The sequence below is a fragment of the Frieseomelitta varia genome, unplaced genomic scaffold (assembly GCF_011392965.1).
Source record: "Frieseomelitta varia isolate USP_RPSP 00005682 unplaced genomic scaffold, Fvar_1.2 scaffold_460, whole genome shotgun sequence".
In the NCBI taxonomy this organism is placed as follows: Eukaryota; Metazoa; Arthropoda; class Insecta; order Hymenoptera; family Apidae; genus Frieseomelitta; species Frieseomelitta varia.
In genome coordinates this window covers 92,654-117,425 of record NW_025110213.1, presented here as the reverse complement: position 1 = coordinate 117,425, position 24,772 = coordinate 92,654, and the positions used below count along the sequence as shown (strand labels likewise).

Sequence of the window (24,772 nt, the reverse complement as noted above, 5' to 3'; positions counted from 1 at the left end):
GTTGTCGTTGATAACTAACTCTGAAAACGCGTCTGAAGACTACAGAAAGATGACAGAAACGTGACGAATTGGTTTCAGGTGAGCTGAAATTCGAATCAAGGGCAGCGGAGAAGAAAGAACTGACAGGCGAAAAAGAAAGAAAAAAAATGGATTCTCACGACAACGAGATAGGGTCCCAGCTTCGTGATCCGTGGTTAGATCTACGTGGGATGCCACGAGACGTAATCACGCCAGGTGGGTAGAAGCGGACAGGTATTTGGAGCGCGACAGGAGCTCTCTAGGAGAATGTTCTCTGCAGCTGGCTTCCACCACAGGGCGCGGGGATTTGCATGTTACCTAATGCACGCGCACGGCAAATGAAATTAGCGGCGATTAGGTCAGAAGGTCACCCAGTTCGCGTGTACCAAGGTCGGCTGAGTTGGATGGGTCGTACGTGTATACATGCGTGTATGTACGCGTGTGTGCACCTTGTAATCGGTAGAAAAAACCATGACGATGTCACATGCGCAATGTGTTTCCTTTTTTCTCCTTTTTTTTTTTTTTTTTTTTTGCCATTCTGTGGAATGTTGGAAGATCTGTTTCTCTCTCTCTCTCTCTCTCTCTCTCTCTCTCTCTCTCTTTCTGAAGATGACTAGAATACATTTTGTGACTAGTCACGGGATGGACAAGTAAAATTGGATCTAGCATCTGTTCACAGGTACCATTTACTGTGTACATGATATATTATGCATCTTATACGTAAAACATTCTGAAATTTCATTACCATTCTCAATAAAACTGTCAGAATTGTATCGGTAAAGTTTGAGATCAATTTCAAAACAAGATACTCATTGCCAGTGTGTTTAGTTACGTAAAAGATCAGTATCAACAGCGTGAAACTCTTTCAGAAGTCCTGAAACAGACCACCTACGTTATCACGGATTGTACAGTCGATTATTACAAAGGGAAAATACACCATCGATCGAGCGACCGATTGTTTCGAGTGTGATGGACGTGGAGAGGCCTGATACTTAGCGAAGGGACGAGCCGACGAAGGAAGAGGGGGAGAGAGGGGGCCAGGAGAGGTCATTGCAGCGGAATAACGTGGATTGGAATGGCATGGACGTAGCCAGTTCGCATTGAACTGCCGAATCGCGCGAGTCGTTTCGATTTTCCTCTCTCTCTCTCTCCCTCTCTCTCTCTCTCTCTCTCTCTCTCTCTCTCTCTCTCTCTCGCGACCGGTTCGTCCTCGCCACGTTGGATGCCCGTTTACTGTTGACACTGCTACCAGCCACTGCCGTCGATAACGGACCCTAAAATTGGATACCTATGTGCAGGTGCGGTTACGACGAGATTATGTCACGCCTTAATATACATGCATGTGTACATGTACGAAAAGATGTGGGGTTTCTGGTGGAGATCGAACCGATGTATACCTGTATACAAAAAGAGCCACGTTATATGAGATATATAATGGAGACGTCACGTACACGAGACACTTATCGGAGTCGATTCAGAGGGCGTTCGAGAGGAAAGACAACAGAGATAATAAAAGTTCACCGCGCGACCCGTTGGATCGTTTACGCGGGTGTCGCGTGCGTGGGCCGTTTGGTGTTTCCCGGCGGCACGGCGGTGCCCGTCTGAGTTGCTGCTCCCGTTGACAAAGTGTAGGCCGTAGGAGAAACAAGCCTATCATCGCCACACCCTGGCGGCACAGACGTGAAAAACCTTCAGACCCGGTGGAGCCTTGCCTTGTATCTGTCGATGATATACATCCTCTCTTCCTCTTCTGCTCGACGCGTTTCATGCCGGTTGATTCGTTCGAACCAATCTATCAAAGTTCCAAAACTAATTCTCAATTAGTTCCATTTAATTTTTATCCTTTCATTTGTCTCTCTCTTAAATTGCTAACCGTCCTGTCTTTACCTGTTCTAGATAAAGATAGATCCGTTAACGTAAAACCTGAAGATGATCCTGACGTCGAGCAGATACAGTACAAGCCCGCTAACAAACCGCAGAACACGATCAGCCTGATCGTTTGCAATCAACGTGTAAACGATAGACGAGAGATTATCGACCTATCGGGTTACACGGATACATTCGGATCAGCCGAACAAAATATCTGCCAATTTGCCAATTGTGCGAGGTCGGGAGAGTCTGCGAGAACCGCCGGGCAACAATCTGTCTCTGTAAAGATTCCAATTCCTTCGATGGACAAGAGTCGCGCGCGACTTGGTGCTAGCAGCAACTAACCGGTCATGCACATGCGCCTTATGTACTAGTGGATCTTGTATCGCTATGTATCGAGCTCCTCCAACCGAACACTACCTCCACACGTTCGTTCCGATTAGTTCGGTGCTTCGTATCCCAGGAACGGTTGATTGTAACCTTTCAATTAAAAAGTAGAAGTTTGATTACGCAATACTGTTGCAAGGAAGAAGAGACGAGCTTTAATGAGGAATTAATTATTAATACATAGTTATTAGACTGCAGATATATATATATATACATACACAAATTTATATGTGACTGATATAAGTTTCTTCTAAGTTATATATATATATATATACACACACACATATAAAATTAGTTTCTAGAAACAATTTTGTTGCTTGGTGAAACTAAAAGAATTTGACTTGTCTGCATTAAATAGTGTAGTATGAAATTTTAGACATTTCTAATAATTTTAGATTCCAATAATCAGTCTAGTAACTATCTGTATGCTTGGCTATGGAGGTTGATATCCACAATTTGTGAAAATTGATTGAATGGATTTGGTAAAATGCAAAGGCTCTGGCGGTGTTTTGTTGTGGGAATATCCTGTAGAAGGATGGACAACCTGAAAACGCGTATATATCGTTTTAGCGTGTTCGCTGGGAGAGTATTTCGCGTGGAGCGAGCGGCCACGGGTGCAGGATAATACGTACGTATGTGCAGAACGTAGTTACGTACCGGGCATGCATCTTTATTATTGGCCGAGAACCCGTACGCGCGGCGAAGGTTCGATGAACCTTTACAGCTATGTATACGGACATGTACCCTTCTGATTGAAACTCTCCCAAGTGTATATTCGCTGAAAATCCATTGGGTCTCGCCAGTTCTCCTGGGGAAGGGAACCGGTACTTGTTCAACACATTGTAACTAACTTCTTCGACTCGCTCGTTCACGCTGCTTTATGGTGCTTTATCTATTGGCCAACGGATATTCTCAAATATTGCATCAGGTCGTGGCTTCTAAAACAGATGTTTTCAGAACGATCTCTGATGGTCGTTTGTTTCAATTTCAAAATATTTCGTATGGTAGAAAAGTGAGCGCCAAGTTTCAATATACTCAAATTTATTTTTTAGCAACTCCAGAAGTTTCACCGAACTAAACGTGAAACTCGTGGAAATTTTAATTTTCGCGGCATGATAACGAGTACACGTACGCGAAAAAGAACACGTATATAATATATTATATAATATATTCGTAAAGTTTCCAAACAAGCCTGTACAATATATTATCTATCACAATATTTAACGTGCCGTGTATATCTGTAGACATTTGCCAACTTATCACAGCCGATCCACCTCTTATCAGGTTCACTTCGAATTCCGTCGAGCTCTCTGCGCGCTCGGGAGGTGCAGTCCCAATGGAAAATGTTGTGCGTGCGTCGTAGGTTAAAGGATCGTCTCGTTTGTGAATTTTCCTGTGAAAGTTGTGACGTGATCGTTAAACATCGTAGCAATATCCCTATACAATAGCGCATTCGCAACAATTTGGCGAAATGTTTCGGCAAATATTGGAGGTTCTAGGAGGAAGCTCGGTACACGTATATGCGATAGTACATACATGCGCAATAGTTGCAAAAAGTATTTGTATATTATTTACTTTCGTTTCCCAAAGGGAACTTACGTCTGATACTCGTGCGTTTCATCAAATTGTACGAAACTATTCAATAATTTAAAATAATTAAAAAATTGATCAAGTACTTTTTGTAACCGACGCAGCGATTATTAGTTCAGTTCGTCCTCCTCGCGATATAAGTATTTCTAGGTCATAGCGGTGAAAATGTTTGATGCGCGTTTTCGACCGGCGTCCTTCGTTTCTATAATTATTATAGCGCGTGTTTCGTTAGCGGCTACCGTTTTGCGCGTGTCCACACGGCGCGAACAGATCGAATTCATGCTCGTAAGAGAAGATACCTTGTCAAGGATGTCACACTTGCGGTTTCAACGCTGCACCTGTGCTATTAGTCCAAAGACGTTCGCGTGCGTTTTCCTGTACCCGGGAGAGACGTGTATCTCGAAAGTGACGTACGACGAATGGGTGAACGACGTATCGTTTGATCGCATTTTACCGATTCGACGAGTCTTCTGCTATGTGTGTTCCGCCCGCTAATTGTGTTCTTTTTGTCTGTGACAGGCTCGAAGCGGAATGTCCATGGGTTCGGGAGATCGGGCACCGTTTAAACGGGCAACAGCCACTTCTGTACCGATCACGAACAAGCCCCCAAAGACCCGGTGAGTCGTCATTGTTTCTGTAAAAATGAGATTTACAATAATTATTGCAAACAACCTATTTGAAACGTTGTAATGTTAACACTAGAACAACCTTAATAGACAATTAAAGCATGAAACTTCCATTGGAGACATTGAAGTAAAAGAAATAGAATAACTTTATAGTATGGAGTACGCAAGTTTTTATTATATATAACTTTAGAAGTTAATGTATATACTAAAATATAATATATATAATAAAAGCTTAAGTCGCTATTTTAAATCTCTAAAATTTCTAACTGAGATTAAAAATTGGCTATTTTGGTAGTTCTAACGTTAAACTGCACGATAACCAAGTTAAACACTTTTCAATTTGAATTACATGATAATCATGGTTTCATATTTGTAACATATCTAGGAAACATCTAGAACAGATCCGTAGAAATAATCAAGACTTAATCAGTCACTGAATACGATTTCCAAGCGATGTTTCCGCTGCAACAAGCTTCTCTTTTTGCGTTCCATTGCGTTAGAGTGAAAGCTGGTTAAAAAATGATATGTATCGTTCTTTCTGCTTCGGCAACTATATAAGTCGACTCTGTACTTTGCCACTTGTTGTGAAACGAACGTGCATTTGTTTATGTCGGAATATTTCACGATTTTCCTGTTTGGCAGACACGACCGGTAATATATGTTTCTACATAGCCGATGTGAGTCGATAACAAAGAGGGGAAAAGTTAACCTGCAGATGGCGACAGTAGTTAGTCTGTAGACAAAGACGCGAAAGGAGGTGAGGGACGTACTGTGTTGGCGGTAAACTTGTCTGATTAATGTAACAAAAGTTGAGAGTCGAGAAATCGTAGTTTGTCTCATTATCGCAATTGTAATGTGCTTCCTTTGGCAGGAAGGCTTTGCCTTGTCTGTCACGCATCGAAAAACCGGTCGCGCCATCATTTCTTCCAGAGATTCCGTTATTTGTCGCAGCCATTGGCGTCGCTTTCTTCCCACCAAATCGCTATCACTGAATTACACTTGGTGATTTTTATTTGATCCTAATCGAATCATGCAAATTTTTTATTACTCTATTAGTCTCTCTTTATGATCTGTATGGTTAATTCGAGTCATTTAAAGGAATTTATGAATAGGTTGCTCAACACCATTTTGGAAGCTTCGTTCACATTGGGGATATAGCTCAGTGGCAGAGCATTCGACTGCAGATCGAGAGGTCCCCGGTTCAAATCCGGGTGTCCCCTGTTTATTTATTATATTTTTTTTCTATCAATATTGAAATATCATAAAAGTAAATAAGTTATTTTTGCAAGAAACAAAAGTAACATATGCAAAATTCTATTGCATAGAATGCGCATAACATGTGTAAGTATATAAAATCTATAAAACTTATCATTAATCTATGATAATTAAAATAGGTAAAACGAATTTTCATGGAGAAAAAATATTCTGCGGTGGAGAAACCAGTAACAGTTCCTCCTTTTTTTCCCCCTCTTCCCCTTGTTAAGACCACGTTACTGGCAATTTACATAAGACGTTGGAAGAACATTAGCCAAGCGCAGATGCAAAATGAAATCGATCTGATTCACTAGATCCTCGTCCCTGGTAAATGGATCAAACGATCGAGGGCATTGACCAGCGATCAGTGATAGAAATGACCCACCAGCTGGTCACATCTCGATGCATGTCATAATTGCTGAAGACGTTAAACCCGTTCAACTCTTCTACACTTTCCTTTCTTTTTTCTTCTTTTTCAAGAAAACATAAATAACTAGCAGCTAAGTCGATACAATTTATTAAACGTTCGACAATTAAATAGACCAAGGATGAACTTCGTTTAATTTCAGTGAGGCAGAATTGCAGTGGTAACAATGGGAGAAAATTTGAAAGTCTCTGGGAAAGTTCAACCAATTAATCCTCTCTGGGCGAAACTGTAAAAACCAAATGCGAAGAACGAATTTGAAAAAGAGGCAAAGAAGCTTCGTCGTTGTAATTCGATAATGAGTTCGCTGTTGGCGTGCTCTTTGTGGGCGCAGGTGGGAGTGTTAACTCGCCTACGTGTCGCACGATCCTTTTTCATTTGCACATTCTTTGCAGAAACGTTGATTCTTACCATCGTTCTTCGCCTGTTTTAAAACAACTTCGTGTGCATCTTTTTTGCCCACTCTTTCACTCATGAAAATTCAACGCGCTTTCCACTTGTAACATAGTTACAATATCGTAGTCTCAATCAACTGTGGCCTTTATAACATGATTGAAACTTCAGATATTAATGTATTATACAGGGTTTTAGAAAAAAAATATGTACACGTGTACACACTTTCAATTTAGATGTATGTGTGTGTATATACATACATAATATACATATATAATACATATGATACATATATATAATATAATACATTATATATATATATACATACATAAACTCGTAACTTATTCTCTTCAACTTTGAGAATATTCGACATGTTTTATAGTCATAGTATTTTTATTGAAACTTTCAGATCGAGGTTCGAATCGAAGCCATCGGCTGGCACGGGGAAAAAACGGGACGTGGTCACGTCGCTTTTCAGCCCGAAAAGGCCAACGAGCAAAAAAGTCGAGCGTCTTGGCAGACACGAGGCGGAGCTAAAGCAGCGATACAAGTGAGTTTCAGCCTGGAACTTTTCAAGTCGAATAGAGACTCCCCGGCGAGATCGGGTTACCGCGCGTCTCGCACAATGATGCGAGCCATGTGACACGTTTCGCCAGTTAGGCGCGTGTGGCGGCTTCTTCTCCTCTGCGAAATGAGAAAAATGCGAAAAGAAGCAGAACCGTTTACAATTTATCGTTCTCGTCGTAAGAAAAATTCAACGACCCCGCACACGCTTCATCTCCAATCGTTTCTCGACACCTTATATACATCATGACAGAGCGTCGATTTCTTTTTTTTTTTTTATCGATATATATTTCTGACTCTTCTGTCATCTCCATAAAAATTGACGCAAGTCGGACAGTTCACCATGAGGACCACCTGTTCCTTTTCCCAGAGGATTTCGTTTGCGTGAGTTAGAAAAGTGGGAGTCCTCAGCTTGTACTACACAGAATGCACTTTCTCTTACTATCAAGATACGCCGGTTGATTATTGCGTGCAAGTAGCTTTATGCTTTTGCAGGCGGACGAATTCTGGTCCGCAGTGAGTGCAGTTCAGTTAGTTTCTTTATTGCACCGACTGCAGTTTTCTCCTTCTTGTCTTCTTGTTCCTGGTAACGGTGAGCGCTGACACCTCCACTCGAACGAACAGAAAAAGGCTCTTCAAAAATCATCATGTATAAACCAGCGGATTGAACTGTCATTTGGTGACTTCATTCACTGACTACTTAGTCGAATTAAATATTCATTTGAACACTGAATGTCCGCTTGAGAACAGGCGTTGTCACGTTTGATTGTGAGTTCTCTCTATCGTCTATTCATGATTCATCACTTTTGTTGAAAGATGGCATTTTAATTCTGTCTAAATAGATGTCGTTACAAAAGTATGAGAACACTTTGAGAACTTTATCAATGTAATCATTATAGTCGTCAGTGTGACTAGTATATAACATATATAGTATATTCTACAAATGTTGGAATACTTTTGTGAATACGTGTGTATTTCAACGTGCTGGTCATTATGCTCATTTAATCAGTTCGTTGTTCTTCCAGGGATATCTGGTTAGCCTGACTAACTTGTATGCATTTCTTCTTTCTAGTGTTTCCCTCTGAATCATGCTGGTCTGACGTAAGAGGACTCATTCTAACCCACTAACTGGTCCAATTCTGTTCCAGGTGATCATAAATCAGCTTCCCCGTTACATCAGATAAGTCATGCTCATTTTTTTCTGTAACCATCGTTACAATCCCATTCATAAATATTAAGGCACTTGGCTACAGCTAAAAAATCAATAGAAAGTTGTTGAAACATTCAAGGATAGTTACATATATTCATCGTGAGATCGAAGTTTATGAGAACGTCTCGTTGAAAGTTGTTTAACGTAACGCCTGTCGACGATGTCTACTCGTTGTCGCTTAATTAATGTCGGTTCTTTGCGCGAGTAAAAGAAACAGAGAAAAAAGAAAGAGAAAAAAGAAACAGACATAGAGAGAGAGAGAGAGAGAAAAGCATAGGCCGATTCTTACGGGACCTCTAAAGTGGTGTGACGCTCGATGGATCGACGACCCACTCTGACAATGAGAGCGGTACTATGTATGTACTTGGTTGACGACCTATATACCCAGTGAATCAAAAGTCAATGAGCTTCTCCGTTGCAATCCGGTGACTTCTTTACATTTATGGCAATATATCGTAGAACGATGTTCAGCTAAATGAACATGGCTTAGCGATGGCTTTAAGTCGTCGTGAACTCTGTGCAATATAGATAACATTGATTTTAATATCTGTATGTTGCACAAACGTTTTTATGACTAACTATTCAGTTATTACTAATAAAAATTTTATAAACTGCAAGTTGCAAATCGTTATTGGTATCAGTAAATTATACTGTGCAACACCAGCTTGATAGTAAAACAAGTGCAAATTACAGTTATCGACTTGCGCAGGTATAATATATATATATATTATTTAATATTATTTAATATAATATATTATATCATTAAAATATCATATACATATAAAAAAAAAGAAATCTATAATTCACAATTTGTAATTGTCAGATCACTGATATCATTAATTGGCAAATTATTGCGCACGGAATAACAAATGTTAAACATTTCTAGAGACTTTCACGAGTGAAATCACGAATGTAAAAGCTTGCAACGGGATGCTTTCTAAAGACCTTTGAACAAGGACATAGTCAATTGGGAGAAAACGAGGGATAGAGTGACGTCATATGCAAAGAACTGATCGAAGAACCAGCATCAATCCCGTGTCTTTATCTATTCCCTGTAGTCGTTTATCAACCGCTTCCAAAAAAAGAATCCAAAATGGAAGACGTGCCACATTCCAGGCTTGTGATTGTTGCCTGCTCAATATTTGCGCAAGCCGACTGCAACAATCGCTGTTTGTTTTGGGTATAAATGTTCGTATCAAGGATATCGCGGCCGCGTGACAAAAATACGCCCGCGTGTTTTCCTCCCGTGGCTTATTTTGTCATTTGATCACCGACATTTTTAACAGTCCAACTTCATTTTATAACACGCATCGAATTTGTGATGTCTTTTTATAATACAAGTCACGAAACACGTTTTCAAGAATTTTTCTTAATTTTTGAGAAAAACGTACACAAAGGATGTCATAATTTATTATAAAAAAATGCCACAAATTTGGGATGTGATAGATTCAATCCTCGCCCATAATTCACCAATGATCTGTCCTTATCTTTCAGTGTCTTCGCAAAGAAAACCATAGTTCCTTTCTCCTTCTTCCACACAAGTCACCGAAGATCGAAATTCTGTGAAATAGTTATCCGACCGAGTGCTATTGCACGGTAACCGATCAGGTCATGAAGTATGTATGAACCTCCTACACCTGGTGATAACGATATCTTTCTTGCGTCTCCTTGAGCCGCAGATAAGGCCGCGTCGTCAGCCGATAGCAATTCCTGACGATAATTTACGTGTTGAATTTATAACCTCGTTACTTGCTTCGGGACTGCTAAATCAAATTAGATACTCGGCATCAGCAGCGATTCAGGGAAAGCACCACAGCTCCATCAGCCTTGATCTCGTTTATCGTACAGCCCGCTATGTTTTGGTATTATATTATGTGTTGGTCCCTTCCAAAAAAAAAAAAGAACGAATCGGAGAATCGGATATAAGCTGTCCTTTTTCTCTTTTCTTTTTTTTTTTTAGACTGAAATAACGAGGGTTAGCTGTACCGAGAGTCGTTTCATTTGAAGAGAGAATCGAAGGATTTAGAGAATAACGAATGTTTATAATCAGCCTTCTGACCGATCGTGTCTGGAGGAACGCGGTGACGTAGACTGTTGCATCGGGAACGTTACACGGAATATTAATCGAGGAACGAACAACGCGCAAATATTTAACGCGCATCGATAAGCCGACGTGCCTACATCGTGACGGACATTCTCTCTCATTGATATTACCAACGCGTCCACCTTCGTACGCCTGAGAAATGTTAATCCATGCCAAACGCAATTACGCGTTGTTCCAGACACAATTAAGGGGGAGGGCCATAACATTCGATCGTCCGATGAGATATTCAGATTCTTTTCGTTGTCCCGTCTGCTCCTCAGTCTCGCAAAGAAGTACATGTACGTTTATAAACCTAGTGAATGTTATCTAGATCGGAGCGAAGCAACGCGTTGATAAAGTAAAATGGTTTGGATACCATTCTAATTGAAGAAAAAGAGAAATACTAATTGAATTCTAATTGAATACTTTCTTCGGAGTTACGAAACGTGTAACGATCCACAAAAATAGTTGAGCACTTGCAATTTTTTAAAACTGTTTGAAATTCTGTTATCACTCCGATAGGAACGATTATCGTTATTATATTGGTCAGATTCGAACACGTAGAAAGAGAAGAAATAGTCGTTTATTCGTAGAAAGAAATTTTTGTAACACCCCGTACAATGAACTCATTATGGTGAACAGCCGATCGTATATTCTTCTTTCTTTCTTTTTTTCAACTGGACGGCGGTTGTTGCCAGCTAGAATACTTTCAAACATCGTACCCAAGATCATATATAGACGGATCTCTGCTCATTTTTGAGCCGTTTTTCTACGGCTTCGGCATTTATCATGAGCTCAAAGGTATTTATACGTTCGCCATGTTTCCGTGTTAAACTCGATGAAATGACATACACACGTTGCAAAAGCGTTACAAAGATAAGTCCATAATAGGCGTGCTTCGTGAGCATGTTGGCTTTATGACACGATCAGATGTATCCGCAGACGTTACTTACCTCGCCACGAAACCGACCCTTATCAGATTGCAATCGTCAGAGTCGAGTCATCGATTCGGTCGTTCCATGGAAACAGACTGACTTCTCTCTTTGTGTGTTTCCACCGAATCTAGTCTTGTTCTATTTCAGTTCTAGATAACCGTAACAAATGTAACAAACATTTGGCAGAGATATAATATTTCATTTCAATATGACATTTATATATATATAAGCAGATCCAACCTAGACCCGGTCTAATCTTAGCCAGGTTTAACCCAGACCTTGCCAATACTTGAGTCATGCCGTACTTGGCTCGACAATACTTAGAAACCGATGTTACATTCTACATCGTAGAATTCGCAATCTGCACGGATCTAAAAGCAATTTAAAGAACAGTACGCATTTTTACTGTTGTTGCTAAAGCCTAAAGTTAATTGCAATAATTGATGTTTCATTGAAAGACAGATGAAGGGTTCATCTCAGGTAGAGATTCATTCCAGGAATGTTTAGACCACCGTGTATAGTATATACCATATGTCGACCGTATGAGAAAACTGGTCGACGCTGAGACGTCTGCAGATTCCGTGGCCTCCTTAAGCAGCTTCTACCTCCTCTTCCTCGCCTCTCTGTACTCGCCTAACCATCCTCGACGGTGTACGTACTCGTTCCCAGAGAGTTGGCACAGACTGTCTTAAGCCCCACCACATGATTCCCCGCCAATTATCTCTGTTTCTCTTTCATCTTCTTTTACTGTTGCGGTTACGGGGATCTTCGTTCGTAAAAAAAAAAAAAAAAAAGGATTGAACAAGAAGTCAAACCGATCGGCGGCTCGATCGGTTAAACAGCGCTTTTCCTGAAAGTGCGTAAATTCCAACCTTTGTAGATGGCTCTACAGAGTTCTCGATCACTCTATTATAAGAGGCAACGTGTACAGTGTCTTTAACAACCAATGCTGCTCTCTCCAACAGTTGTTTCTCAATTTTCTTCCTTGACTGGCTTCTGTTTCTGTTCTCGTGACGAATTTTTCATTTTGAAGGAATCTTGCGCAACTAAAATTCCACTTTTTCATGCTGTTGTAGTACAGTTTGTATATCTCATCCGTGTGACGTCTCCCCGATATCCAGATAACGATTTACCGTAGATAAAAGCGAAGAGAATATTTGCTTTTCACATAAAAAGCACCTTTCATGTCTATACGGTGAATTGGTCCTGAGAAGGATCGACAGCATCGTCGTTCAGTGGTAATACTTCCAAGTATATTCGACGCCTAGACGCGTTCTCAAGCCCTTCGTCCAGTAAAATGGTCCGTGGTGGGGTAGGCCATTCTGGAGGGGACACGAATCGAGACTCGGTATTCAGTGCTCGATGTACAGTTGTAGAGAGTGTGTCGTTTTTCTGTGTTCTTCGAGGACAAGTTCTTGGAGTTATCCTACAAAAAAAAGACAGCCGTCGACAATATATAGAAACTTCGATTTTTAGGCTCCAGATTTTTTGATTAAGAAAATTTCAACGAGTACATCGAGTAACTGGTGTAAAACGATGATCAGAATTTCGTGAGAGTTTTCGAATTACCGATCCGTGTTTGACCGACATATTCGGGCGCTCGATTCCATCCGGCAGGATTCGTTCGGAAAGGCTTACTGTCCAACGAATTCGACGTTCAAGGATGCAAGTGTATCTCTTAGGCAGATATCGAGAGGAAACACACTCGCGCCACGGAGGTCGGCCGGTCGATGCAACAAGTGGTCGCCGTCGGAGGCTAAGAACCAGGCGAGTCCTCCGTGCGTGCTCGGCTGGAATTCGTGGACGCTGCTCGTGAGAGACACGCAGGCCTCGAAAAGTGGCTCGAGGCCGCCGCATCTCGACGTACGAATCTTCGAATTCCTTTTTCGGATCGTGTCGTCGTACGCTGCTAGCCGATCGTCTCTCCCTTGTCGTGTAACCTTTAACTTCGAGCGACATCGTTCAGAAACCAAGAGAAGCCCGTTCTCCCAGAAGGAGATTGAAATGGAAATTCTTCTCCACGTATTCTCTAGTTGATACTCGAAGCTCGACGTTGTTAAACTCGATGGCGTGAAAGTGGCACGAACGCTTTCTTTGCGAAGAAATTTCGTAGAATTTCACCCGGTAGCATCCTGAAAGAAAAGTGGTACAGAAAACTGATACAAAAAAAAAAGTTCCTTCCACTTCCCCGATATCGCGTGCAACGTGTAAAGGCGCTGATTGTAGGGAATCTAGATTGCCTTTGTGTACATATCCTGAAAATGGAAAATTCTTATCGATTGGGATCAGGTTACTTTCGAGATCCAACACAACGATGGAGCACTTCCAACAAATTTTTCATCGGTGCAACGAGATCTTGTCGTCTAATGTAGTAGCCGGATCGAATGAATTTCTGATTGATAAGCTCGATAATGTCGTTTGTCGGGCACGAGGGGACCGAAAATAATAAATGCTCGCTTTCTTGGGAATAATGGTTTTGGAATTTTGGTTGAGTGATCAGTGAAGTGTGAAGAGCGACCATGATGAAGTTCAGATCGCTGTTTCGCAGAGGCCAACAACAACCGCCGACGCAGTCGCAACAGCAGCAGCAGCAGCAACAACAGCAACAGCAGCAGCAACAGCAACAAATCCCGCTGCGTCAGGCGCCAAGCGCCTCCTCGCTCGAGGCGAAGAACGAGAATCCATCGGTGGGCAACTGGGGCTCCCTCGGTAAGGAAGGGACCAGGGGGAACTCCAAGAGCAGCTACAATCCCAAGGGACCCGGCAAGGGGTCCAGGATGCAAGAACTCGAGCGCGAGATCGAGGTGTTGCGCAAGGAACGCGTACGGCTCGAGTCGAATCTGCGAGAGGCGACCTGCCATGCTCAGAATCTTCGCGAATTGCGTGCCGAGCTCGCTTCTCTCAAGGTAAGGTGGTCTCTTATCTTGGATATTCGCGCTTGATGTTAATATTTACCTTTGCGACTTACAACTCGTGAAGTTCGTAGCATTTTTATCGTAAATTTCTGCGAAAAAACGAAATACAGGTGTACTCGAGCAAACGGGAAGAGACATTAGAAATTTCTCAGTGTCCAAAAGCACGCAGATCTATTTCGTGAATGTGCAAATTGGTAAAATTTGTTCAAATACATGCGATTTATTACTAGTCGTTGTCAAATTCGTTACTTACCGAACGACGACGATTAATATTGAAAGTCGTCGCGGTTTTGGAATTTTACTCGAATTTTAACAATATCCCCGTTTATTGTGTCGTTTGCTTTCTTTTCGATTTCTTCCCACCTCCTCCGATCTTTTCGTTCTTCCACCTCGCGCGTAAATCTGCCTCTCCCACTTTGGATCCTCGTTCTCGTTTAACATCGCCTTACAAGGAACAGAAACACCAGGGGATCGATTTCTACCGAGATGAAGTTGGTTAGTTAATCGATATTAACGATTCGAGACGCACGTGGGTAATCCCACTTTTTTTCCTTTTCCTTCCCTCCTCTCCGCCCTGGCAGCTTACATTACGCGAAGCGGAAATTGTGTAATTACCGAGGCTAATCTTACAATTCAAGAACAGACGTAATATCAAGATAATTAAAAACGAATAATTCATGAAAAGTAATGTGTGTATAATTCTTCTTTTTCTTTTTTTTTTTTTTAATAAATCTAATTGGTCTACTTATCGGTAGAGGGCTGGGATTATCTTTCCCGCCAATTTCTCCTTTCTTTTTCTTTTTGCCGCAATGCAAAAGATTTGTTCATACGAAAATTTCAACGTTGATAAAGGTATTTAATTTCAATATATTGTGAAATACAAACAGAAATGGAAGAGCTTATTTACTCACGTGGGACGACGTTAAAATAAAATTTATTTTGTTAAAGTGAAAATAATGCTCCATCGTTCCGGATGATAAAAAACAAGATTTATTGAAAATGAGGGATTAGGCTCGGAATGTTTCGTAATTGAAATTCCGGATTTTTCGCCAATTTCGGAAGGGGGTTAAAACGTATCCCGAGGGACGAATCCCAGAGGGCGTAAGAAGAGGGATGTTTACGAAGGAAGGAAAACCTAGCGAAGTGAAAAACGACTGCGAACGCTATGAAAAAACGTTGTTTCTCCACGTCCACGGTAAACGACAGATAAACACTTTCCTCTGTAAATTGTTTGCTCTCTGCGGAGAGTTGTTAACAGATAACGATCGCCTGTTTAGACAGTTTCGCGAGATGTCCGGTCGATCTTCGATAAACCTAACCTAAAAACGTCGCCTCGGTCAAGAGGCGATCAACAGGAGAATAAACATCGTTCACCTTGAATCAGAAACTTAGATTTCTCAGTATATTGTCACGGTATATCTCGGCGTATTGCGTTTCCTCGTGCCAGTCAGCCCGAGTAATTAGAACACGATCGGTCACCATATTCCTTCTCGTTTACGTAAGCGTACGTCTTGGGCATCGTGTTTTTCATATAAATGAAACTGGTAATGAAACACGCGAACGTTGTATAATAATAGCAAAAAAAAGAAAGAAATGTTATAACGTGACAACGATATGATTACTCTATAAGAGGAAAATCTGATGTTACGTTTCTTTGAATGTTCATGATCAATAATGTTTCTCAATTGCAGGAACAACACACTTTAGAGTTGGAACGTCTTACCGAAGAGAACGAGGCTCTCCGCGTGAAGCTCAGAGACGTGGCACATTCTCCTCTGTCAGACTCTGAGAAGCAACAGTTGCTTCTGGACGCGTCGAGGCTGCACAATTCGGCGCCAGCGTCGATAGCAATCCCCCAGGATGAAGGATCCACGCCTATCGCTGGTATGCCTCAGGACAGTGCTCAGTGCACCACCCCGGACTGGGACAAGCACTCCTCTAGTTCTGTGTCAGAGGTCTCTGTCGCTTGTCTGCAGGATAGAATCTTGCAGATGGAAGAGACGCATTACTCTACGAACGAGGAGTTGCAAGCGACGATACAGGAGCTAAGCGATCTACAAGTGCGTGCAGTCAGTTAACTGTTGGTTGATACGAAATGATAGTTTATCTCGTTTGCAGGCGCAGCTTACAGAACTGCAAGCTGACAATGAAAGACTAACAGAGGAGAAGGACGTGTTGTTGGAGTCGCTCTGCAGACAAACGGAGAAGCTAGAAGACTCTCGTTCCAAGGTTGATACGCTGCAAGGTTTATTGTTGAGGGAGGAGCAGCCTCAAGAGTCTTCCAAAGGTTATAACACAGAAAGAGAACAGAAATTAGTAGATCTTTTAAAAGTAAATACGCTTAATTTCATATCACCAAGCTGTAATAACTTTCGCATTAAATGAACTATGAACTAATTATATCAATTGATTGCAGAGTGCACAAGAGGAACGAGAATCCTTGCTGCAGAAACAAGAAGAGCTAACGTCCGAAGTGAAGAATCTTCGAGCAGCCGCGGAGGTCAGCGCCGCAGAAACAGAGCGATTGACAAAATGTGTACATTTGTTAGAGTCGTCGGTGGAGACGGCGAGTATCGAGCGGAAACAACTGGACATGGAACTAGCAGAGGCCAGGCAGGAGGGTGCAAATCGGAATATAGAGATCAGTAGGTTGGCTACGCTCTTGGAGAACGCGCGAGCGAAGATCGAAGAATTGGAGCAGTCGAGGCAGGTGGAGAACAAAAGCGAGGCAGATGAACTTCTGGATGCCGCCAGAAGAGAAAAGGATACTTTGGAGACACAAGCGGCGGCTCTGCAGGAACAGCTGGCGCGTTCACATTGCGACCACGACCGTCTTAGAGATCAGTACTCGCAACTTCAAGAGGAATATAAAGTACGTTTAGTATAACAAAGGGAATTACAGGAATGTGTGTATGTGTTATATGTTATACATATAACTAGACTGTGGATTTTTGTGCATTTGAAATAAATTTTCATAAAAATCCGCAGTGTATATATAAACACATTATGTACACAATTACCAAATGGGAATATTTAGATATCTCCATTATTAATAGCTTTATGAAAAAAGTCTTTAAAAAGTTGCATTACTTCAACAAGCGTATGTAATGGTAGAATAAACTTTGTTTTAATGAATTTTTTTACAAAATTATAAATGACGGAGATATTTAATTACCACAATTCAATGTAATTGGCAAGAAATTAATTGAATATTTTACAGGTAGCACGTAACAACGCGAAATCGGCGATAGACGATCTGGAATACAGGCTAAACCAACTGAAGGACGAGAGGTTATCCGTGAGTACGGAACTGCAACTCGTGAGAGATTCTCTTGCAGAGTTGCAGGCGCAATGCCAGAGACACTTGGAAGATAAGAGAGAGTTGAAGGCTGCGTTGAACGAGGCCCAGAGAAGGGAGCGCGATGCTCAAACACGTCAGTACGAATTGGAGCGTTCGTTGGCCGAGGAACGTAAGTTGAGACAAGAGCAGGCCACCGAGTGGGAACAGTTTCAGACGGACCTCCTGATGACTGTTCGCGTTGCGAACGACTTTAAAACGGAGGCTCAGAGCGAGCTGGAGCGGGTCATGATGGAGAATAAAGCGCAGAGGGACAAACTGAGAACGCTAGAAGCTCAGCTCGATAAGCTGAATAAAGGTAAGTAGACTGCCTCTCGGAATCTCTTACTTTACTACTGTTAAACATGAAAAGAGAAACAATCACACTTAAACTTGATTACCACGATACAGTAGGGAAACGAAATTCGATCAGTCTATATTAGGTCAGATGATTGATATTTAACGCGTTAGAGGCGGTTTCTAACCAAAAAAAGTCCAAGGACCGAGGAAGTACAGTGATTAATACAATGCATGTTATTTTGCTTTTTTTTTCAATTTCGTTTGGATGTCAGGCAGCGCTGCTGGAAGCTCACGCAAACCCGCTAGCAATATTTTAAAACGCGGTCGTACTATTATAAAAAAGCGGCACGAGTCAACAAAAAAGAGCGTTCCGAGATCGAACGTATTGAAAATAATGGATGAATCAGATCCAAGTGACATGGAAGATTTGAAGATCGACGACTCGAAAGAGTTGAACTTAACGATCTCTCACGAAGATACTGAATCCGATGGTAGTATCAAAGTTTCACAGTCCAAAGAGCCCGTTAAGCTAAACGACAAGTTAATCTCTGGAGAGGAAGTTGAGATTCGTCCTTCTTTTGAGTCAAAAAACAGTCTGTCGGAGCCTGTCGACGATTTTGAAGAACGATCTTCGCTAAAGATGGACGATTCCGACGACAAATCGTTAGAGGCTTCTGACTTCCAAAGAACAAGGTCGAACAAGAGTTTCAAGACCTTAGATTATCCAAAACTATACATATCCGCTACATCAGTTTTGGAGGAAAATGAGATTGCAAAATCGTCCCTGTTGAAAAATATAAAAGGCATTCAGAACGTTGGAACGGACTCTTATGGTATTGAGATTTCCAACAGCCGATTTTTCGTTCCCAAAGACTACGTGTATTCCGGAGTGGAGAACGCAATGGACGATTTGAAGTTTGAGGTGGATCCAGAAATGAGGAAAGTGTTGCAGGAAAGCACCCAAACAAATAACAATTCGATAAACATTGATAATTTTGAAGTGATGACCGATGTTCAAGAATCTCCACACGCGAACGAATCTAAAGCGAAAGCTATATTTTCGTCCGATTCGAAGAACAAAGAAAACTCTTTGCTCTTGCAAACGTCAAAGTTCAAAGAATCGAAGGAAGAGTACAAGAACGATTCTTCTTCGAACAAAAAGCCAAGGTTATTCCTGAAGAAGAGCGAATCCAGATCTGGCAGTGAAATTGTCGACTCCCTTTTAGATACCAATCACAAGCAAAACATTTTTGATTCTGCCTTGAAAAATCGAATCTTCTCTACCTCTTTAGACAATCTGAACTTACGAACTCACTCTGCTGATAATCCGAGTAACAGTGTTACAAGAAAAATAAGACAAAAGGAAGATTCAAATCCCTATAACGATTGTGACAGTAGAATACGTTACAGAGATACCAACGATGTTGCAACTGCAAGGCCAAGAAGTTTTTCAATTGAACCTTACTTACCCTGTAAGTCACCAGATGACATAGATCTTTCAAATATCAAAAAGGTGAAAAACAAAGAGAAAGAAAAATATAATAGTACATACCCAATTCTTTCTTCGTTGGAAAATTTACCTAGATCTACCTTGGACACTCCATTCGCGTCGTTCTCCTCTCGAGTAGCATCAAAGGAATTTCCAACTTCCTTCTCAAAAGAAACCACCAGAGGGTTAGATTGCGTTTCGACGCAAAAGACCGTTAACGGGGCATTGAAGTTCGACAGTGATTCACAGAAGATTGGAAAGAATCTAACTCTTTGCGAAGCCAACAGATTGAAACGCATGAAATTCTTGAACATGAATTTGTCTCAATCCGAACCAGCCACAAGGTATGAGACGAGCAACAGTGCGGTAATCACGAGGAGGACAAGAAATGAGAGCTCAAGCTCGATCTCCGAGTCGAAAATAGGTCAGAATAGTAGCGATTCGATGTTCAAGGATAAGTTACTGATAGGGAGGACGTCCTCTTTAAGAGAGAAATTTGAGACGATCGTAGAAGATGTGGAACTGAGACCAGGCCGACAAATAGGTACAATAATATGCGACTGTAAGTCGCAAAAGTAGTGTGGAAACGTGATTGCTTGTATTTGCAGAATTCAAATCCCCCCACCCCCGTTGTCTGTCCTGGTTTTTTACTCTAGCAAACAGATGTGTTCAAACACTTGTAATACGCCCTGTTTCGTTGCTAGTATTCAGACGTATTTTCTCCTAGGTTCTCAATTCTTTCAACTTCTATACTGTTTGGATTAAGCATTACATCTCATTTATGTTCTCTAGCTTTGTCTGTGATCTAGAATTTCGCTTTTATGTTTTTTTTTGTCCCTCGTTGAAGTATCATTTATGTATCATTTGATGACACACAGATGTAAATATACTTGTGGCCTCACGACTACGAAAACCTCACGAACCTATGAAGAAAGTGATTGGAGTTTCTTTTTTTTTCCTTAGATACTTCTTTTTTTTTGGTCATTCTTGTGCTTTCTTTTACGTGTAAAAACATAGCGCTTATTGCTTTTTCGTTTTTGTTACGCGAATTTTTCCTGGGTGCAGTTGTAGTTCAGTTTCTTTCTATGGTCTTCCAGCTAACCAGAAAGTGATTCAGCAACCGCAACAAAGGCCGGCGAGCACACCAACGGAAACTCAACACTGCGTGTTGACGAGCGTTCAACAGGAGATCGCCGCACGTCGGAAAGCTAATATTTCTCGCCAGGATTCGAGGTTGTCTGTGAAATGTTTGATAGAAAGCATCGAGAATGCTACGAAACAAGCAAAAGCAGGTATGAAATACAGAGATGGATTTCCTACCCAATATATTTTTACATGATTGTGATATAATGATTTGTTGTACAGGACCGGGAAGTCGTAGCAGTTCTACATCCTCCTTGAACTCTATTGGAACGAACGACATAATGACATTAAAAGCTCCTCTTCGTGATCAACAACAGATCAATAATTTAATTTGCACGACCAATTCAACGAATAATAACAAAACACAAACTGCAATCACTAGAAAACCATTATCAGGTAATTTTCTTTTTTGAACGTTGTGATATTGGCTGCTCCAACAAGCAACACGAGATTTGCTTTCAAACGAATTTTGCAAGATTATTTATAAGTAATTTGTATTTATTATATTTAATATATTTAATTTGTATAATTCATATTTGTAAATTAACTTGATTCATACTTTTAAAAGTCTTTTGAAAGTTGATGTATTTTCTGCGGGAGCATTCAAACGTTATAGAACTTTTCAATGATTAATGCAGAAACAAAGTCAACAGTGCCGGTAGTGCTGAGCCCAGGTGAATTGCTGGACTCTGCCGCGCTGAACGCCAAGGCAATCGACTTTGTCCGTCGCAACAGCGTAACAGATTTGTCGGAACGCAAAGATCCTCTCTGTGGACTAATAAAGAACGGAGGCTCGAAACGAAATGCATTGCTGAAATGGTGTCAAAACAAGACTATGGGCTACCGAAATATCGATATTACGAATTTCAGCAGTTCGTGGAACGACGGCCTGGCCTTCTGCGCCATCCTTCATTCCTATCTTCCACAGAAGGTACCGTACGACACTTTGACACCAGTGGAGAAGAGAAGAAACTTTTCTATCGCTTTCTCCGCCGCAGAGAGCGTCGGGATACCTACTACCTTGGTAAGAATTTACAAATTTTGTAACTATTGAATTGCTCGCGAGTAATACGTTTACCAAGAGATCATTTCATTTATAGAACATAGGAGAGATGTGTCAATTGGAGCGACCTGACTGGCAACAAGTTATGACATACGTGACCAGTATTTACAAACACTTCGAAACGTAATTTTCGGTTCCTTTTTTTATTGAAAATTCACCATTGAACCGAGGACGAATCGACAACAAGATCATCTAGTCAACTAAAAAAAAAATTTTTTTATAGGAACAAAATTCTCTCCAAGGACTTTTTCTTTCTTTGTTTTTTACTTTCAAGGATCAATGGATATAGCACTGCCTATGCCTAATGCCTGTGCATGCCGCGAGAGTGGATTTCGACGGGACATATAAACCTAACACCAAATGGAATTGCTTTTTACTATGAGACTGAATGTTTTTAATATACATCATATATTATATATACATATATATATGTTAAGAATTGGAGACAAAGAAATAGAGGCAGGGATTTATAGAGAGAGAGAAAGAGAGAAAGTAACCAGAGTGCGACATGCTACTGCAGGAGAAAAAGAAAAGGAATATAGAAAAATGCAAGCTTTATCGAGTCTTCTTGTGCGTGAGAATGTATATTATATGTATGTTTCAGTGCCTCCTTGGCAAAGCCAACGCATTAATTCTATTACATGCAAGAGGGTTTTTTCTATCGATCGTGTAAGCCTTGCATTTTTTGTAACTAACACAGGTGTCGAGGTAAATATTTCCGTTCCTCTCATACTGTGAGTATTTTTGTACTTGTATTATTTTTCGAGAAACTTTTGTAAAGTTTTACGAATGGATGTACAGAACGAAGCGCCTTAATTTAAAAAGAAGAAAAAAAAAAAAAGAAGACCTAATTTATTGCATTAGTCATGTTTTAGTATATATATTAAAAGCCGAGCAGCAAATTTACTAGAGAGATGGAGAAGCATCGTTTAAGTTCTACTTTCCGTATGTAGTAAGAAACGAACGAAAATATTCATGAAGATTGTGTTCTCTGTGATATAGCGAAAAATAGCTCCGAAACAGAGATAGAGAAGCGTTATCGTTATTGCTCTTATTATTATTATAATTACTATTATTACTACTATTAATACTATTGCTACTATTATATCATCCTCATCGTCATTGTTGTACCATTGTAGACAATATGCTGTCTGACATAAAACAATAAACTTGCCTAATGACCATTTAAGAGGCCGTTTCATCTTTGTTTACGACAGGAAGTTGGCAGATACACAAGTTAAGAAATAATTCTGTTTAATAAGATTGACACAATATTTACAAATTTTGTATATAATATTTACAGTCATTCGCATCCGAAGAAATTAGTTTTCAGTCATTTTATACTTAATCATGTGCATATAATTCAATATCTTATCAAATTATTTTATTTTGCAAATTTTGTCTAATCTATCCGGTCCTTTATCACGAGTCACTTACATCCATCTTATCCTGATCTTTTTCTCCTGAATAATACTCGTTAGCCGGTTCAACTAACTTGTCAGCGTCTTGTGCATTTTGCCTGGAGTCTGGATCAGGTTCTGGTTGCCTTTCTTCTTCTGGTGGCAATGCATCGCACGGCACATCCTGCATCTGGACACTTGGAGAGTGTTGGATCATTTTTAAGTTATCATACACGTGTCTCGTAATTGCCTCTAAATACTGTTTACTGTTTGCATTGTCCTGTCTCGTTACAACGTCAGGATGTAATGTGAAGTCTGGAGCGAAGTACTCCAGATACTCCGTATAAGGCAGCTCGTTACTAATCTGCTCATCAACGAGCAAAGAAGTTTCATAGGTCCAGCAACGCGCGACATTGCGCAGTGTGTATCCTCCTCCTCCAACGGTGAGCAAAGGTATGTTCAGGTCTCTCACGAATTTCACACATTCCCCATGACCTTTTGTGCTCAAACTAAAGCAGCCAAGACGATCATTCGCGAGTGAGTCTGCTCCACATTGCAAGACTATAGCAGTCGGTTGAAAGAACTCCATTACGTGGGATATAACGGGCTTGAATACTTGAACATACGATGTATCGTCAATGCCTTCCTTCAATGGTACATTAACGGAATAATACCGTCCACTCTCTGCTCCAATTTCGTACATATCTCCTGTACCAGGAAAGAAATAATTTCCATATTTGTGAAAAGACACGGTCATTACTCTATCCGTGAGATAAAATGCTTCTTGTACTCCGTCGCCATGGTGGACATCTATATCTATATATAATACTCTGGCATGGTACTTCAACAATTCTAAAATGGCTATGACAATGTCATTGATGTAACAAAAGCCAGAAGCTTCGAACTTCTTCGCATGGTGCAGCCCTCCGCTCCAATTAATAGCGATGTCGCAGCAATTGTTATTCAGCTTGGTAGCACCTTCCAACGAGGCGCCTGTATACATAGAACAGAAATCGAATAGTCCTTCGAAGACAGGGCAGTCGTCGCCTACGTTGAAGTGGCTCAGATACTTCGTGTATCCTTGCAAGTTTTGCGGGGTCACCCTCTGTAGAAACTCGACGTACTCGTCTGAGTGAAAGCGACACATGTCGTGAGTACTCGCGCGATACGGACGATAGATCTGCATCTTCTTGTGCAATCCGTAATTCAACACCAAACTGTGGATCACAGCGAGTCGGTGAGGTTTCATCGGATGCCCAGGCCCATAGTGAAAGTTCCCTACGTCCGGATTATAGAAATACGACACCTTTTTGTTGTAACTCATTTTGAGGTTAACTGTCGTAATTAACGTACGAATTTTTGCCCATACAAGATGAAGGAATATCTTTCGTCGTTGAATTACATTTATAGTATCTTTACGAACGAGACGAAGTATGGAGTATAAGTATATAAATATAAGAATTATCGGTAATCTGATGATAACCACGTATCTTTTCTGCAGAAGGATCCATCAGTCAAGATAGAATATACTGAATTAAGCTCAATTTCTTTCAATTCCCATTGAACAACAAGCGACAAATAAATGATTTTCGAGTTTGAAAATTACAACAACAACACTTGCGACAAGTACACAGAATAGCAACAAGCAATCTCCACGCGTCATTATGACAGTTTTTTTATTGCCTTCCGCAGAGAAATGTTTCGAACTAATTTCCCCTAGATGTGGTCACGTGGTTTTATCTATAGCGTAGCATTTAAAAAATTACATTAGA

General features: G+C 40.8%; 2 protein-coding genes, 1 long non-coding RNA gene and 1 other non-coding gene across 13 annotated transcripts; 2 read left to right on the top strand and 2 right to left on the bottom strand.

The window, feature by feature from the left end:
- Positions 1–200: 200 nt before the first annotated feature.
- LOC122532578 (cytospin-A-like) lies at positions 201–22,789 on the top strand. Of its 10 annotated transcripts, none has more exons than XM_043661440.1 (13): positions 3,647–3,784; positions 4,384–4,481; positions 6,971–7,111; positions 13,887–14,259; positions 15,960–16,328; positions 16,387–16,599; positions 16,685–17,140; positions 17,489–17,924; positions 18,178–19,938; positions 20,492–20,686; positions 20,760–20,933; positions 21,176–21,561; positions 21,638–22,789. In XM_043661440.1, exons 1-13 carry the CDS (start codon positions 3,746–3,748, stop codon positions 21,725–21,727), a joined length of 4,731 nt encoding a protein of 1,576 aa, XP_043517375.1. In that variant the 5' UTR covers positions 3,647–3,745; the 3' UTR covers positions 21,728–22,789. The 10 variants fall into 10 exon arrangements, with proteins under 10 accessions (XP_043517380.1, XP_043517375.1, XP_043517379.1 ...); XM_043661441.1 differs by having other exon boundaries at positions 3,655–3,790; positions 13,902–14,259; XM_043661439.1 differs by having other exon boundaries at positions 3,655–3,790.
- On the bottom strand, positions 2,781–13,865 carry LOC122532605. The gene is made up of 5 exons (XR_006307540.1): positions 12,226–13,865; positions 11,372–12,119; positions 4,164–4,498; positions 3,549–3,667; positions 2,781–3,212 (listed from the first exon to the last, which is right to left on the bottom strand). It is a non-coding gene; the product is annotated as an uncharacterized LOC122532605 (long non-coding RNA).
- On the top strand, positions 5,639–5,710 carry Trnac-gca. Its single transcript has one exon. It is a non-coding gene; the product is annotated as a tRNA-Cys (tRNA).
- Positions 21,856–24,711, bottom strand: LOC122532591 (histone deacetylase 3). The gene has a single exon (XM_043661482.1). The coding sequence runs from the start codon at positions 24,322–24,324 to the stop codon at positions 23,023–23,025; it is 1,302 nt and encodes a 433-aa protein (XP_043517417.1). The 5' UTR covers positions 24,325–24,711; the 3' UTR covers positions 21,856–23,022.
- Positions 24,712–24,772: the final 61 nt, after the last annotated feature.

What these genes read in the sequence shown, in the direction of transcription:
- LOC122532578 (XM_043661439.1), top strand. Translation starts at nt 3,746, where the DNA reads ATGTTTCGGCAAATATTGGAGGTTCTAGGAGGAAGCTCGGTACAC. An exon ending in GAGACCAGGCCGACAAATAG is followed by an intron (nt 19,939 to 20,491) that starts GTACAATAATAT and finishes ATGGTCTTCCAG; the next exon opens with CTAACCAGAAAGTGATTCAG. An exon ending in CACTAGAAAACCATTATCAG is followed by an intron (nt 20,934 to 21,175) that starts GTAATTTTCTTT and finishes TGATTAATGCAG; the next exon opens with AAACAAAGTCAACAGTGCCG.
- LOC122532591 (XM_043661482.1), bottom strand. Translation starts at nt 24,324, where the DNA reads ATGAGTTACAACAAAAAGGTGTCGTATTTCTATAATCCGGACGTAGGG.